This window comes from Mustelus asterias, chromosome 3 (genome assembly GCF_964213995.1).
Source record: "Mustelus asterias chromosome 3, sMusAst1.hap1.1, whole genome shotgun sequence".
Lineage (NCBI taxonomy): Eukaryota > Metazoa > Chordata > Chondrichthyes > Carcharhiniformes > Triakidae > Mustelus > Mustelus asterias.
Window position 1 is genome coordinate 100,484,942 of NC_135803.1, and position 16,299 is coordinate 100,501,240.

General features: G+C 46.9%; 1 protein-coding gene across 2 annotated transcripts in view; it reads right to left on the reverse strand.

Moving 5' to 3' along the window:
• rad18 (RAD18 E3 ubiquitin protein ligase) overlaps positions 1–15,488 on the reverse strand; it is a 271,630-nt gene extending 256,142 nt beyond the window's left edge. For both annotated transcript variants that reach the window (XM_078209405.1, XM_078209406.1), the window contains exons 1-2: positions 15,414–15,488; positions 14,908–14,989 (exon numbers count right to left, since the gene is read on the reverse strand). In XM_078209405.1, the coding sequence (XP_078065531.1) occupies positions 14,908–14,989; positions 15,414–15,431 (100 nt within the window). In that variant the 5' untranslated portion in view covers positions 15,432–15,488. The remainder of the gene's footprint in view (positions 1–14,907; positions 14,990–15,413) is intronic.
• Positions 15,489–16,299: the final 811 nt, after the last annotated feature.

Sequence of the window (16,299 nt, forward strand, 5' to 3'; positions counted from 1 at the left end):
ATTTAGGGAGCTGGCTAAAAGCTAGGTCAAAGTGTTAAATTTTTAGATCGCTTTAGAACTGGAAAGTAGCTGACAAGAGGGACAAATTTAGAGGTAGCAGAAATGCTGGAGATAGAGCTGTCACTGAGGATGGAGCTGGAGGAACAGAGATTGCATTGCTGTAGCATAGCAGTTACTTTAACAGACTAGCAATCTAAATGCTGGAACTAATAACCGGAAACGTGAGTGCGTAGCTTCCCTCTGAGATGACTGAGTAAGCCACTCAGTTGTATCAAAACCTGCACAAGAAAACTATAAACCATAGAGACTGGTGCAAATCAAGCAGGTCATTCGGTTTCTCAGAAACTAGTGTCGAAAGAGCAACAAGTGCTCATTGGGATACATGAGTGGAAAGGACTACAGTGGCTGGGTAGGATGAAGCTACAGAATGCAGGACAGAAATTCAAAAGTGAATCACCTGCGTATAGGGAGCTTAGATGGACTAGATCGTGTTGGAAATCTGGGGCAGGATCCAGGCTACAGAATTCTTATTTAAATTAGACTTAATTGAGCATGGAAACTGGGAGGCCAACAACACGGCTGCTGCAGAAGTTCAGATGTAAAAGATACAGAGTTTTGGCTGCAATGGTAGAGGAGAAGGGGCAGGCAGTGCTTCAGAGGAGCAATACTGACAACAGATCTGATGGAAGAAAGCTTTGCTTGGGTTAAAACTGGCACCACCAGGTTTAGCCTGAGGTAAGATCCAGGGAGACTGATTGATCTGAGACCAAAAGCACATAGGTGTTGGACAGAGCCAAAAACAAGTGATCAGTGTTACTGGCATTCTGCTGAAGAAACATCCAACTTGTCCAGTACGAACAGGCAGCTTATTCATGCCTTACAAACAAAAGTGAAACGCGGGAAGAGAAATGGAACATAGCTTGGCTATGATTTATTTTAATAATACGCTTGATTCCCATAAACCAAATTAGCTAAAACTCCCAGATTGCCAAAAGTCATAAAGTTTTATTCGACAAATAAAGGCATACTCCAGAGAAAACTTCTCCATAGTACCGGGGGAGGAGTTATTTTTGAATAACACAGACTGTTCGGTAACTGGTTGCCTGACTGAACATACGTTATCGTGTTATCATGAGCAAACAGAACATTATAATGGTGGAACCAGTTTATAAAATCAAGAAAATTTCAACGGAAGGAATGTATTTAATTTCAATGATTATATATATATAAAAAATATGCACCATAAACCCTCAGCACATTACATTTAAGAAAACCCAATGGAGTTGGGATACAGGAGCTGGAAAATCAAGGGGTCATATTCCTGAGATGGGAAATGCATTATAATTCTTTTTTTTCATTTTAAAATTGTAACAGCTGCTGAGCCTTAAGATGTATTTTCAATGAGGAGTGGGGGGTGGTTGAGGGCGTTGATGGTTGGCCGATATATGTTTTATGATAAAATAAAAGACATTGCAGGATTTCGAATAAAATCTCTGATGCCTCATTTGCCAAGTCCAAACCAGGCAACAACTGCAAGCCTATCAGTGTGGCTTCCATCCAGAGAAGTGTAAGCCATGGTAGGAGGAGAAGTTACTTGGAAATGATAATTTTAAAATTGCTGCATAATACGATGATAAAGCAATCCCCTGTAAAGACTGTGGCACAAAGTGAATTGTTAACTGTGTTCTGCGGAACAGGAGCAATGACTTGCACTACCATCAAACTGCTGACTCATGCTCTGCTTCACTACGTAATTTTCTGAGCTTGCGATTATTCTCAGCCACCTCACTATCTTTCCCACACACACACAAGCTGTGCTAGTTATCTCCGAAAAACAGGGGATGAGAACACACCCTCACGCCCAACAAACCAGAACCCCACCCAGGCCTCCATCAAATCAGTCCTTCTACCTGTATTCAGAATCAAATCAAACCGCCATGTTCACTGGAGGGCATGCGGGCCTAAGACAGAAGATTCACTGGATGCGACATGAGCAAACAGGTGAGACTCCTTCTTCTTTGTAAAGCATCCATCCTGGAATCAGGGCAATTGAAACAGTGAGGAAGGTTTTCAAAGCTTGCAGAGGGATTTGGACCAACTAGAAAAATGGGCTGGAAAATGGCAAATGGAATTTAACGCAGACAAGTGTGAGATATTACACATTGGAAGGACAAACCAAAGTAGAACGTACAGGGTAAATGGTAGGAGTCTGAAGAGTGCAGTTGAACAGAGGGATCTGGGAATACAGGTAGAGAATTCCCTAAAAGTGACGTCACAGGTGGATAGGGTCGTAAAGAGTGCCTTTGGTACATTGGCCTTTATAAATCGGAGTATCGAGTATAAAAGTTGGAGTGTTATGGTAAGGTTATATAAGGCATTGGTGAGGCCGAATTTGGAGTATTGTGTACAGTTTTGGTCACCTAGTTACAGGAAGGATGTAAATAAGGTTGAAAGAGTGCAGAGAAGGTTCACAAGGATGTTGCCGGGACTTGAGAAGCTGAGTTACGGAAAGAGATTGAATAGGTTGGGACTTTATTCCCTGGAGCGTAGAAGATTGAGGGGAGATTTGATAGAGGTGTATAAGATTTTGATGGGTATAGATAGAGTGAATGCAAGCAGGCTTTTTCCACTGAGGCTAGGGGAGAAAAAAGCCAGAGGGCATGGGTTAAGGGTGAAAGGAGAAAAGTTTAAAGGGAATATTAGGGGGGGCTTCTTCATGCAGAGAGTGGTGGGAGTGTGGAATGAGCTGCCGGATAAAGTGGTAAATGCGGGGTCACTTTTAACATTTAAGAAAAACTTGGACGGGTTCATGGATGAGAGGGGTGTGGAGGGATATGGTCCAAGTGCAGATCAGTGGGACTAGGCAAAAAATGGTTCGGCACAGACAAGAAGGGCCAAAAGGCCTGTTTCTGAGCTGTAATTTTCTATGGTTCTATACCAACCGATGTCCATCCCATTGCTCAGATCCAACTAACGAATAACTCCAGAATTCGGTCTCAGTGGGAAGTGTGGAGTGTGATCCATACAGATCATCAGGTAGCATGTTCATTCGCAGATGAATACTCAGTCGGAATCTGCCAAGGTGGCACAAAAGTACAGGCACAGTGTTTCAAATCCAGCTATTCAAAAACAAAAACTGTCCAAAAAACAAACAGCACTTTTCTCCCGAGTGCTGCTCTAGAAACAGAGTTAACGTGGGAAAGATCAGTCATTCACGGACTGATCCCAGAGGATGGAATCGGCAAGTGTTGTGCACACACAGGACCCAATTCCATTGTTTAAAGTTTATTTATTCGTGTCACAAGTAGGCTTACATTAACACTGCAATGAAGTTACTGTGAAAACCCCCGAGTTGCCACACTCCGGCGCCTGTTTAGGCGCACAGAGAGAATTTAACATGACCAATGCACCTAGCCAGCATGTCATTCGGACTGTAGAAGGAAACTAGAGGATCCGGAGGAAACCCAGGCAGACACAGGGAGAACATGCAGACAGTGACCCAAGCTGGGAATTGAACCCGGGTCTCTGGCGCAGTGAGGCAGCAGTGCCAACCATTGTGTCACCGTGCCGCCCTGTGGGAACTTAACAATTGCAACATTCACAGCTGCTTTCATAGAAGCATAGAAAAACTACAGCACAAAAACAGGCCCTTCGGCCCCACAAGTTGTGCCGAACATATCCCTACCTTTTAGGCCTACCTATAACCCTCCATCCTATTAAGTCCCATGTACTCATCCAGGAGTCTCTTAAAAGACCCCATTGAGTTTGCCTCCACCACCACTGACGGCAGCCGATTCCACTCGCCCACCACCCTTTGTGTGAAAAACTTCCCCCTAACATCTCCCCTGTACCTACACCCCAGCACCTTAAACCCGTGTCCTCTCGTTGCAGCCATTTCCACCCTGAGAAAAAGCCTCTGAGAGTCCACCCGATCTATGCCTCTCAACATCTTATATACCTATATTAGCTCTCCTCTCATCCGACGTCTCTCCAAGGAGAAAAGACCGAGCTCCCTCAGCCTATCCTCATAAGGCATGCCACTCAATCCAGGCAACATCCTTGTAAATCTCCTCTGCACCCTTTCAATCTTTTCCACATCCTTCCTGTAATGAGGCGACCAGAACTGAGCACAGTACTCCAAGTGGGGTCTGACGAGGGTCTTATATAGCTGCATCATTATCCCCGGACTCCTAAACTCAATCCCTCGATTGATAAAGGCCAGCACACCATACGCCTTCTTAACCACCTCCTCCACCTGCGGAGCCGATTTTAGAGTCCGAAGGACCTGGACTCCAAGGTCCTTCTGATCCTCTACAGTACTAAGAGTCTTTCGCTTTATATTGTACTCCTTCATCCCATTTGACCTGCCAAAATGGACCACTACGCATTTATCTGGGTTGAAGTCCACTCAGTCTTGCATCCTATCTATGTCCCTCTGTAACTTTTTTTGAAGAAGTGACCAAAATGGTTGACGAGGGAAGGACCGTGGATGTCGTCTATATGGACTTTAGTAAAGCGTTTGACAAAGTCCCTCGTGGTAGGCTGGTGAAAAAGGTTGGATCTCATGGGATAAAGGGGGAGGTGGCTAGATGGGTGGAGAACTGGCTTGGTCACAGAAGACAGAGGGTGGTAGTGGAAGGGTCTTTTTCCGGCTGGAGGCCTGTGACTAGTGGTGTTCCGCAGGGCTCTGTATTGGGACCTCTGCTGTTTGTGATTTATATAAATGATCTGGAAGAAGGTGTGACTGGGGTGATCAGTAAGTTTGCGGACGACACAAAATTGGCAGGACTTGCAGATAGTGAGGAGCATTGTCAGAAGCTACAGAAGGATATAGATAGGCTGGAAATTTGGGCAAAGAAATGGCAGATGGAGTTCAATCCTGATAAATGCGAAGTGATGCATTTTGGTAGAAATAATGTAGGGAGGAGCTATATGATAAATGGCAGAACCATAAAGGGTGTAGATACGCAGAGGGACCTGGGTGTGCAAGTCCACAGATCCTTGAAAGTGACGTCACAGATGGAGAAGGTGGTGAAGAAGGCATACAGCATGCTTGCCTTTATAGGACGGGGCATAGAGTATAAAAGTTGGGGTCTGATGTTGCAGATGTATAGAACGTTGGTTCGGCCGCATCTGGAATACTGCGTCCAGTTCTGGTCGCCACACTACCAGAAGGACGTGGAGGCTTTGGAGAGAGTACAGAGGAGGTTTACCAGGATGTTACCTGGTATGGAGGGGCTTAGTTATGAGGAGAGATTGGGTAAACTGGGGTTGTTCTCCCTGGAAAGACGGAGGATGAGGGGAGACTTAATAGAGGTGTATAAAATTATGAAAGGCATAGATAGGGTGAACGGTGGGAAGCTTTTCCCCAGGTCGGTGGTGACGTTCACGAGGGGTCATAGGTTCAACGTGAAGGGGGGGAGGTTTAACACGGATATCAGACGGACATATTTTACACAGAGGGTGGTGGGGGCCTGGAATGCGCTGCCAGGCAAGGTGGTGGAGGCGGACACACTGGGAACGTTTAAGACTTATCTCGACAGCCATATGAACGGAGTGGGAATGGAGGGATACAAAAGAATGGTCTAGTTTGGACCAGGGAGCGGCGCGGGCTTGGAGGGCCGAAGGGCCTGTTCCTGTGCTGTATTGTTCTTTGTTCTTGTTCTTCTGACATCCCTCCAGACTATCCACAACCCCACCAACCTTCGTGTCGTCGGCAAACTTACCAACCCATCCCGCCACTTCCTCATCCAGGTCATTTATGAAAATGACAAACAGCAAGGGTCCCAGAACAGATCCCTGGGGCACTCCACTGGTGACCGACCTCCATTTAGAAAAAGACCCATCTATACCCACTCTCTGCCTCCTTTGGGCAAGCCAGTTCTGGATCCACCGGGCAGCAGCCCCTTGGATCCCATGCCCTCTCACTTTTTCGAGAAGCCTTGCATGGGGGACCTTATCGAATGCCTTGCTAAATCCATATAAACCACATCTACCGCTTTCCCTTCGTCAATGTGTTTAGTCACATTTTCGAAGACCTCCACCAGGCTCATAAGGCACGATCTGCCTTTGACAAAGCCATGCTGAGTATTCTTGAGCATACTAAACCTCTCTAAATGCTCATAAATCTTGTCCCTCAGGATCTTCTCCATCAGCTTACCAACCACTGAGGTTAGACTCACCGGTCTGTAATTTCCTGGGCTATCCCTATTTCCCTTCTTGAAAATAGGAACCACATCCGCAATCCTCCAATCCTCTGGCACCTCTCCCGTCTCCATCGACGACGCAAAGATCATCGCCAGAGGCTCTGCAATCTCTTCCCTCACCTCCCACCATAACCTGAGGTACATCCCATCCAGACCTGGCGACTTATCTATCTTGATGCCATTCAAAGATTCCAGCACAACCTCTTTCTTAAAGTCCACATACTCAATCTTTTCAGTCCACCGCAAGCCCGCAGTACATCCACCCAGGTCCTTCTCCTCTGTGAAAACCGAGGCAAAATACTCATTAAGCACCTCTGCCATTTTTACTGGTTCCATACAGATTTTCCCGCCTTCATCTTTTATAGGCCCTATTCCTTCACGTCTCATCCTTTTACTCTTCACATATTTATAGAACGCCTTAGGGTTTTCCTTAATCCTACCTGCTAAGGCCTTCTCGTGACCCCTTCTGGCTCTCCTAATTTCCTTCTTTAGTCCCTTCCTACAAGCCGTATACTCATCTCGATCCCTATCTTCACCAAGCTCTCTGAACCTTTTGTACGCTTTCCTTTTCTTCGCGACTAGGTCCTGCACAGCTTTCGTGCACCACGGTTCCTTTAACCTACCAACTCCTCTCTGTCTGCTCGGAACGTTGTCCTGTCGAACTCTAGACAGACATTCCTTGAAAAACTGCCACATCTCTTCAGTACATTTCCCCGAGAATACCTCCTTCCAATTTACTCCTCTAATTTGCTGCCTTATGTCTTCATATTTCCCCTTACTCCATATAAATGCTTTCCTAGCTTGCCTGATCCTCTCTTTTTCCAATGCAAGCATAAAGGAGATAGAGTTATGATCGCTATCCCCAAGATGCTCTCCCACTCAGAGATCTGACACATGTCCAGGTTCATTGGTCAGTATCAGATCAAGTACAGCCTCTCCTCTTGTAGGCTTGTCCACATGCTGTGTCAGGAAACCCTCCTGAACACACCTAACGAACTCCTCCCCATTCAATCCCCTTACCCTAGGGATATTCCAATCTATGTTTGGGAAATTAAAGTCTCCCATCACAACAACTCTGCTATTATTGCAACTCTCCAGGATCTGTTTCCCTATCTGCTCCCTGTTACTATTGGGCGGCCTATAGAAAACTCCCAGCAAAGTGATCGACCCCTTCCCACTCCAAACTTCCACCCAGAGACTCTGTAGACAATCCCTCCACAGCATACACCTTCTCTACAGCTGTGACACTATCCCTGATCAGCAGTGCCACTCCACCCTCCCTGTCCTTCCTGAAACATCTGAATCCCGGCACCTGGAGTATCCAGTCCTGTCCCTGAGACATCCAAGTCTCGGTAATGGCCACCACATCACACTTCCAGGCAGGGATCCACGCTCTGAGCTCATCCCCTTTATTCACTATACTCCTGGCATTAAAGTAAACACATCTCAATCCTTTGGTCTGAGCTCTTTCCTTCTCCATCCCCCGTCCATCCTCCCTCTTGTACAGTCTATAACCCTTCTCTGTTTGCGAGCTAACTTCCTCACTCCCAGTCACCTCGTCTCGATCCCCTCCCCCCAACCTATCTAGTTTAAACTCTCCCCAGTAGCCTTAGCCAACCTTCCCGGCAGGATATTGGTCCCCCTGGGATTCAAGTGCCCCACCCGTTTTTTGTGTACAGGTCACACCTGCCCCTAAAGAGGTCCCAATGGTCCAGGAACCTGAATCCCTGCCCCCTGCACCAGTCCCTCAGCCACACATTCATTCTCCACCTTACTCCATTCCTGCTCTCACCTTCCCGTGGCACAGGCAGCAATCCTGAGATTACTACCTTTGCTTTCCTCCTTCTCAGCTGTCTCCCTAATTCCCTATACTCTCTTTTCATGACCCCTTCCTTCCCACATCAGCGGTACCAATATGTACCGCTACCTCTAGCTCCTCTCCCTCCCCCCATAGGATTTCTGGGACTCGACCAGCAACATCCTGGATCCCGGCCCCAAGGAGGCAGACCACCATCCGAGACTCCCGCCTGCCTCCGCAAAAACACCTGTCCGACCCCCTTACTGTCGAGTCCCCGATTAACACTGCCTTCCTCCTCTTTTCCTTAGCCCTCTGAGTTACAGGGCCGGACTCCACTCCAGAGACACGGCCACTGCTGCTTCCCCCAAGGCGGGCTGTCCCCCCCAGCAGTACTCAGGCAGGAGTACTTGTTGTGGAGGGGCACATCCACCGGGGTGCTCTCAATCGCCCGAGCTTTACCCTTCCTGGCCGTCACCCACTTGTCCTCCACCCGTGGCCCTGGTGTGACCACCTGATGATAGCTCTTGTCCATCACCTCCTCATTCTCCCTTAACAGCCTAAGATCCTTGAGCTGCAGTTCCAGCTCCGTAACACGGTCCCTCAGGAACCGCAGCTCGACACACCCCTCACAGATGTGGATGTCCGGGAGGCCAGGTGCCTCCAGGACCTCCCACATCCTACACTGGGAACAACACACTGGCTTCACACTCATATTTGACTCTTTATACCAAGGTACACAGAGAAAAGTAAATAAGAATTAAAAACTCACCCCTGCTCGCCCTGTCCCCCGAAGCCCTGTGAGCCAAAGCCCTTATAGCTCTCACTCCCTTGCCCGCTCCCGATGCTGCCCGCTGTATACTGCAGCCTACCTTTTATACTTTGCGCGCTTAAAAAACTCTTCCCAGACTCCTTAGCGGCCCACTTCCTGTTTTCAGTTTAAAATTAAGAAAAGAAAAAAACTACTCGAAAAATAAAGGCAAAAAACACACAAAATCAGGTGTGATCAGAAATCAGCAAGTTTCTTTCTGTCCCCATTAATGAAGTCCAAGCAAATGCTCTTTTCTTCCAAAGAATCACCACTGCAAGATTAATAGATTTTTAAAAATTTGCCCAAACTTTTAAACCTTTAATGTTTCTGCCCATAATGGTTATGAGGCGCACAAACATTCCCCACTGCATGACGACAGCCTAGTTATTTTATGACATTAACAATCAGTACAGGCTGTACTACAGAGACAGCCTGTGTGAAAAAGTTGGTTCCAAAATCTGGGAATGTCCAAAATCCGGCACATTCTCAGACCCAGCACTGAAGGTGCCAGATTTGGGACACTATTTATCCCAGAATCATTCTCGGGGGGGGGGGGGGGGGCTCAAGCCTCTAGAACCAGCACATGGGAAAAAAAACTGATTGCTTCCAACAATGTCAAACCCAGACCTGATGGCCCTGCAAAGTCCTCCTTACTAACATCTGGGGACTTGTGCCAACAGTGAGAGAGCTGTCTCACAGACTAGTCAAGCAACAGCTGGACATTGTCATACTCATGGAATCATAGTATTCAGGCAATGTCTCAGACGCCACAATCACCATTCCAGACCTGCCCCACCAACAGAGCCAGCAGAGCTAGCAGCACAGTGGTATTCAGTCAAGAAGGGGGTTACACTGGGCCCCATGGTGTCTCATGGCATCAGGTCAAACACAGGCGAGGAAATCTCCTACTGATTACTATGGCCTGCCCCTCCACTCCCCCCTCAGCTGATCAATCAGTACTCCCCCATGTTGAACACCATTTTGAAGCAATGAGGGTGGCAAGGGTCCAGAATGTACTCTGGGTAGGGGATCTCAATGTCCATCACCGAAGAATGGCTCAGTAGTACCATCAGACCAAGCTGGCTGGGTCCTAAAGGACATAGCTGCTAAACTGGGTATGCAGCAGATGATGAGGGAAAAACATACTTAACCACATCCTCACCAACCTGCTTGTCACAGATGCATCTGTCAGAGTGACCATCGCATAGTCCTATGGAGATGGAAGTCCTGTCTTCACATTGACAAAATACTCCACCATGTTGTATAGCACTACCACTGTGCTAAACGGGATAGATTTCAAACAGATGCATCGAAGCAAGACACAGTGCGTCCATGAGGCATTGTTGGCCACCAGCAATAGCAAAATTGTACTCGACCTCAATCTGTAATCTCATCACCCAGCACATCTCCCACTCTACCATTACCACCAAATCAGAGGATCAACACTTGTTCAATGAAGAGTGCAGGAGGGCATACCAGAAGCACCAGGTATACCTAAAAATGAGGGGTCAACCTGGTGAAACTACAGCACAGGATTACCTGCGTGTCAAACAGCATAAGCAGCAAGTAACAGAGAGAGCTAAGCAATTCCATAAGCAACGGATCATTTATAATCTCTGCAGCCCTGCTACATCCAGTGAATGGTGGTGTACAATTAAACAACTCACTGGAGCAGTGGTTTTGTGTGCTGCGAGAAGCGTGCAAGTGTGCAAGGAGGGCACTCCTGCAAATGTGCCCTTGCATCAAGATGATTTGAGGTCTAGTTCCTTCCATTCAGTGTTTTGGACCCTTTTCAGCTCTCCGGACTGTTCATACCCAGAATCTCTCGCTGCTCCATTTGATCCCTGTCCCTTTCCTCTCCAGCCCATTCGGATTTCCCCTCTGCCTATCACTTGTAACATTCACTGCCATTTTCAGGGGAAAGGATCAGAAGTCTGTCACTTTGCTGTGTCCCTGTGAAGCGGGGACAGATAGTGTTACATATTTTATAGAATCTGTACAGAGCAGAAAAGAGGCCCTTTGGCCCATCGAGGCTGCACCAACTCTCTGACAGAGTATCTTACCCAGGCCCTCTCCCCAGACTAATCCCTGTAAACCCACACATTTACTATGGCTAATCCATCTAAACTACACATCTTGGGACACTAAGGGGCAATTGAGCACTGCCAATTCACCTAACCCGCACATCTTTGGAGTGTGGGAGGAAACCGGAGCAGCTAGAGGAAACCCATGTAGACACTGGGAGAATGTACAAACTCCACGTGAACAGTGACCAGAGGCTGGAATTGAACCCAGGTCCCTGGCTCTGTGAGGCAGCAGTGGTAACCACTGTGCCACCAAGCCTCCCCACTGTGCCCCGCTTGAATTTGCAGAATAGAGTTGTTTGCCACTCGTGGTGGACAAATGTTCACAAATGAAATCTCTTTGTAAAATAATGTTAGAGAAGAACATTAATCGTGATTTTATTTTCTTTCCTGCATTTCCCCAATTCAAAATTTTTGTTGCTGGACAATTTAAGCCGATGATTTTTCAATGTTCTTATTCGATACTCTGTGATTGATTAGGAGCTGCGAATTGTGGAGAGGAAGGCCAGGTGTAGGCTCAGATTCGAGCTGCTCAAACTGTGGGAACTCCAGGTTTCTGAATGATTGTGAAACTGATCAATTTCTGCCCGAAGTCTGTCATTCTCAGTGCAGGAAACAACCATCAGGGGAAATGGCATCACAACTGGAACTGGTCACAGTGAACAATTAACCGCTGCTGCTCCTCGACTCCATGATTCCAGAGAAAGGTTTTATAAACTCTATCCAAACTCAGGTGATTTTACAAGAGTGATGGGGTTTTTAGCAAGAGCACAGTCAACTGGGGGAAATAAATAACTAGTAAATAGCTATAAATAAATAATAGGGTGGCGCGGTGGCGCAGTGGTTAGCACTGCTGCCTCAGTCAAGGACCCAGGTTCAATTCCAGCCTCGGGTGACTGTCTGTGTGGATTGTGCACGTTCTCCCCACGTCAACGTGGGTTTCCTCTGGGTGCTCCGGTTTTTTGATTTGATTTGATTTATTGTCACATATATTAACATACAGTGAAAAGTATTGTTTCTTGTGCACTATACAGACAAAGCATACCGTTCATAGAGAAGGAAACGAGAGAGTGCAGAATGTAGTGTTACAGTCATAGCTAGGGTGTAGAGAAAGATCATCTTAATGCCAGGTAAGTCCATTCAAAAGTCCGACAGCAGCAGGGAAGCTGTTCTTGAGTCGGTTGGTACGTGACCTCAGACTTTTGTATCTTTTTCCCGAAAGAAGGTGGAAGAGAGAATGTCCGTGGTGCGTGGGGTCCTTAATTATGCTGGCCACTTTGCCGAGACAGCAGGAAGTGCAGGCAGAGTCAGTGGATGGGAGGCTGGTTTGCATGATGGATGGGCTACATTCACGACCTTTTGTAGTTTCTTGCGGCCTTGAGCAGAGCAGGAGCCATACCAAGCTGTGATACAACCAGAAAGAATACTTTCTATGATGCATCTGTAAAAGTTGGTGAGAGTCATAGCTAACATGCCAAATTTCCTTAGTCTTCTGAGAAAGTAGAGGTGTTGGTGGGCTTTCTTAACTATAGTGTCAGCATGGGTGGGGAGGACCAGGAAAGATTGTTGATGATCTGGACACCTAAAAACTTGAAGTTCTCGACCCTTTCTACTTCGTTCCCATTGATGAGGACAGGGGCATGTTCTCCTTTACACTTCCTGAAGTCAATGACAATCTCCTTCGTTTTGTTGACATTGAGGGAGAGATTATTGTTGCCGCACCAGTTCACCAGATTATCTCATTCCTGTACTCTGTCTCGTCATTACGGTGGTGTCGTCAGCAAACTTAAAAATCGAATTGGAGGGGAATTTGGCCGCACAGTCATAGGTGTATAAGGAGTATAGTACGGGGCTGAGAACACAACCTTGTGGAGCACTGGTGTTGAGGATGATCATGGAGGGGGTGTTGTTGTCTTGTGAGTTAGGAAGTTCAGGATCCAGTTGCAGAGGGAGTCGCTGAGGCCCAGGCCACAGAGTTTGGAGATGAGTTTTATGGGAATAATAGTGTTGAAGGCTGAGCTGTAGTCAATAAATAGAAGTCTGACATAGATGTCTTTGTTATTTAAGTGTTCCAGGGTTGAGTGCAGGGCCAGGGAAATGGCGTCTGCTGTGGACCTGTTGTGGCGGTAGGCAAACTGTAGTGGATCCAGGTAGTCCGGGAGGCTGGAATTGATTCGTGCCATGACTAACCTTTCGAAGCACTTCATAATGATGGATGTCAGAGCCACCGGCCGATAGTCATTAAGGCACACTGCTTGGTTTTCTTAGGTACCGGAATGATGGTCGTCTTCTTAAAGCAGATAGGGACTCAGATCGTTGTAAAAAGAGGTTGAAGATGTCTGTGAATACCTCCGCCAGCTGATCCGCACAGGATCTGAGTGCATGTCCGGGTACCCCATCTGGGCCAATTGCTTTCCGTGGGTTGACCTTCAAGAAAACTGCTCTGACATCTGCAATGGTGACCCCAGATACAGGTTCATCCAGGGCTTCTAAGGTGGAGGGCATGCTCTCACTGACCTCTTGTTCTTCTGACCTAGACAGCACCTTCCAAACACTCAACCACCATTACCATCTAGAAGGACAAGGGCAGCAGACACATAGGGCCACCAGCACCTGGAAGTTTCCTTCCAAATCACTCACCATCTTGACTTTAAAATAAATCGCCATTTCTTCACTGTCGCTGAGTCCAGATCATGGAACTCCCTCCCTAACCGCATTTACCTACACCTCAGGGATTGTAGCAGTTGAAGGCAGCAGCTCACCACCTCCTTCTCAAAGGCAACTAGGGATGGGCAATAAATGCTGGCCCAGCCAGCTTGGCCCACATCCCAAGATTAACTTTTGTTTTCAATTCACATTGCATCATGAAACATCAACCTGCCGGTTCCTTTTCCGGATCCTCATACTTCTTGAGGAGATTACATAACCAAAATACTTAATGCACAGCTTAAGAGCACACGAAACATCTTAGAAACATAGAAACAACAAAAAGGAAACAGGAGCAGCCGTAAGTCAATCAGTCCTTCAAGTCTGCTCTCCCATTCAATATGATCATGGCTGATCCTCTATCTCAACACTATGTTCAGCACGCTCCCTATTTCCCTCAAAACCTTTAGAGTCTGGAAATCCATTTTCTTCTTCCAGTGACTTGGTCCCAGTCGTCTTCTGTGGCAGAAGGTTCACCACCTTCTTGAGTGACTTCATTCTAATGGCCTAGCCCATATCCTCAGACTGTGACCCCTTGTTCCACAACTCCCCCGCAGCCAGAGGAAAAAACATTCCTGCATCAGTCTGTCCAGCCCTGTCAAACTTTTATATGCTTCAATGAGATCACCTCTCATTCTTCCAAACTCTTGTGAATACAGGCCCAGTCAACCCAATCTCTCCTCAGACAATCCTGCCATCCCAGGAATCAGTCTGGTGAACCTTCGCTGCACTTCCTCATGGCAAGTATATCTTTTCTTAGGTAAGGAGACCAAAGCTGCACACAATACTCCATGCATGGCTTCACAAAGGCCCTGTGCAGCTGTAGTACGACATAACGCTCTTGTACCCAAATCCTCTTTCAATAAAGGCCATCATACCATTTGTTCTGACAAAGGGTCTATGACTTAAAATGTTTAGATGCTGGCAGATATGCTGAGTTTTTCCAGCTGCCTCTGTTCTTGTTTCAGATTCCAGAATCTGCAGTATTTTGCTTATTTTACCATTTGTTTTCCTAAGTGCTTGCTGTACCTACATGCTTTGCTCTCAGTGACTGGTGTATAAGGACACTAGGGTCTCTTACATCAACATTTCCCAATCTATCACCATTTAAATCATACTCTGCCATCTCGTTTTTTTATAACTCATCTGCCGATCAAAGTCAATGCACCTCACATTTTACAAGGGTAAAAATGTGAAATTTTCTTCACAACCAGATTACATTTTACCAAAATCCTCCTGACAACACAGTAGTGCTTAACATGTTTTGAGTGCCTGTCTTGTGATTGTTGCATCTAGAAAACTTACAATTATGTGAACAGTGGGGGATCATCATGGCAATGTTGAAGTAGTCAAAACAGATACCGCAACGCAGAAGGTTATCCATCGCCTGGAAAGGAAACAAGACAACTTGAATCCAAACTGGAAGTGTATTAGACGCTCTGTGAGCAAACCCACAATGGAAACTTTCCATCTTTCGTGGAGCTGTCATCTTGTATTATACAAAACCACACAACTGGGGGCTATGGAGATAGGCAATATTTGCACCAATTTACTATTGCACCTTATCAAGAACAGAATGAAATGTATATCCCACTAACAGGGTTAAATAAAGCTCACTCAGAAATCCCAGACCATCCCAAAGTGACACTGTCAATACAACACTCTGAACTAGGCAGTGTTATCAGGGACAACACCGTGGAACCCCTCCCCAGCCCCTTGTCAACATCCACCATCACCCTCACCCAAACACCCCTCTCTCTCTCTCCCACCCTCATTTTCTCCCACATTTTCTCTCTCTCTCTCCCTCTCACCTTCAGTCTCTCCCACATTCTTTCTCCCTTTGGGATTTAGTAAAATCCGCGCGCTCTCACAGCCGGATACACGTCACCCAGTAGCTGAGAGAACCCCATCCGGTGCGCTCGCGGCTCCGGAACCGCACGACTCAGAAAGCCCCGGGACTGCGCCGAGCACACACAGAGCCGCATCCTGCACCGAGCTGCACCATATATTGCACAAATATCACTGTCTGCACCCGACACTGTGTAAATCTCCTGCACTGTTCAAATATCAGTCTGCACCGTGCACTGTGTAACTATCACTGCATCCTGCACTGTTGCAAATCTCACTGTCTGCACCCTGCACTGTGCAAATATCACTCTGCACCCTGAACTGTGCAAATCTCACTGTCTGCACCCTGCACTGTGAAAATATCACTCTGCATCGTGCACTGTGCAAATATCACTGTCTGCACCCTGCACTGTGAAAATATCACTCTGCATCGTGCACTGTGCAAATATCACTGTCTGCACCCAGCACTGGGCAAACCTCTCTGCATCCTGCACTCTGCAAATCTCTCTGGCTGCACCAAGCACTGCACGTATGTCACTGTTTGCACTGACCACTTTGCTCTCTACACTGTGAAAACATTAGTCTGCAGTGGGCACCGTGCAACATTCACAACCTGTATTTGAGGCGATGCAACCTTCACTACCTGCATTGGGAAATGTGCAAACTCAACTGCCTGCATTGGACACTGCGCAACCTTCACTACCTGCTTTGGGCACTGCACAACTTTCACTAGCTGCATTGGGCACTGTGCAATCTTCACTAGCTGCATTGGGCATTGTGCAACCTTCACTACCTGCATTGGACACTGTGCAACTTTCACAGGCTGTATTAGGCACTGTGCAATCTTCA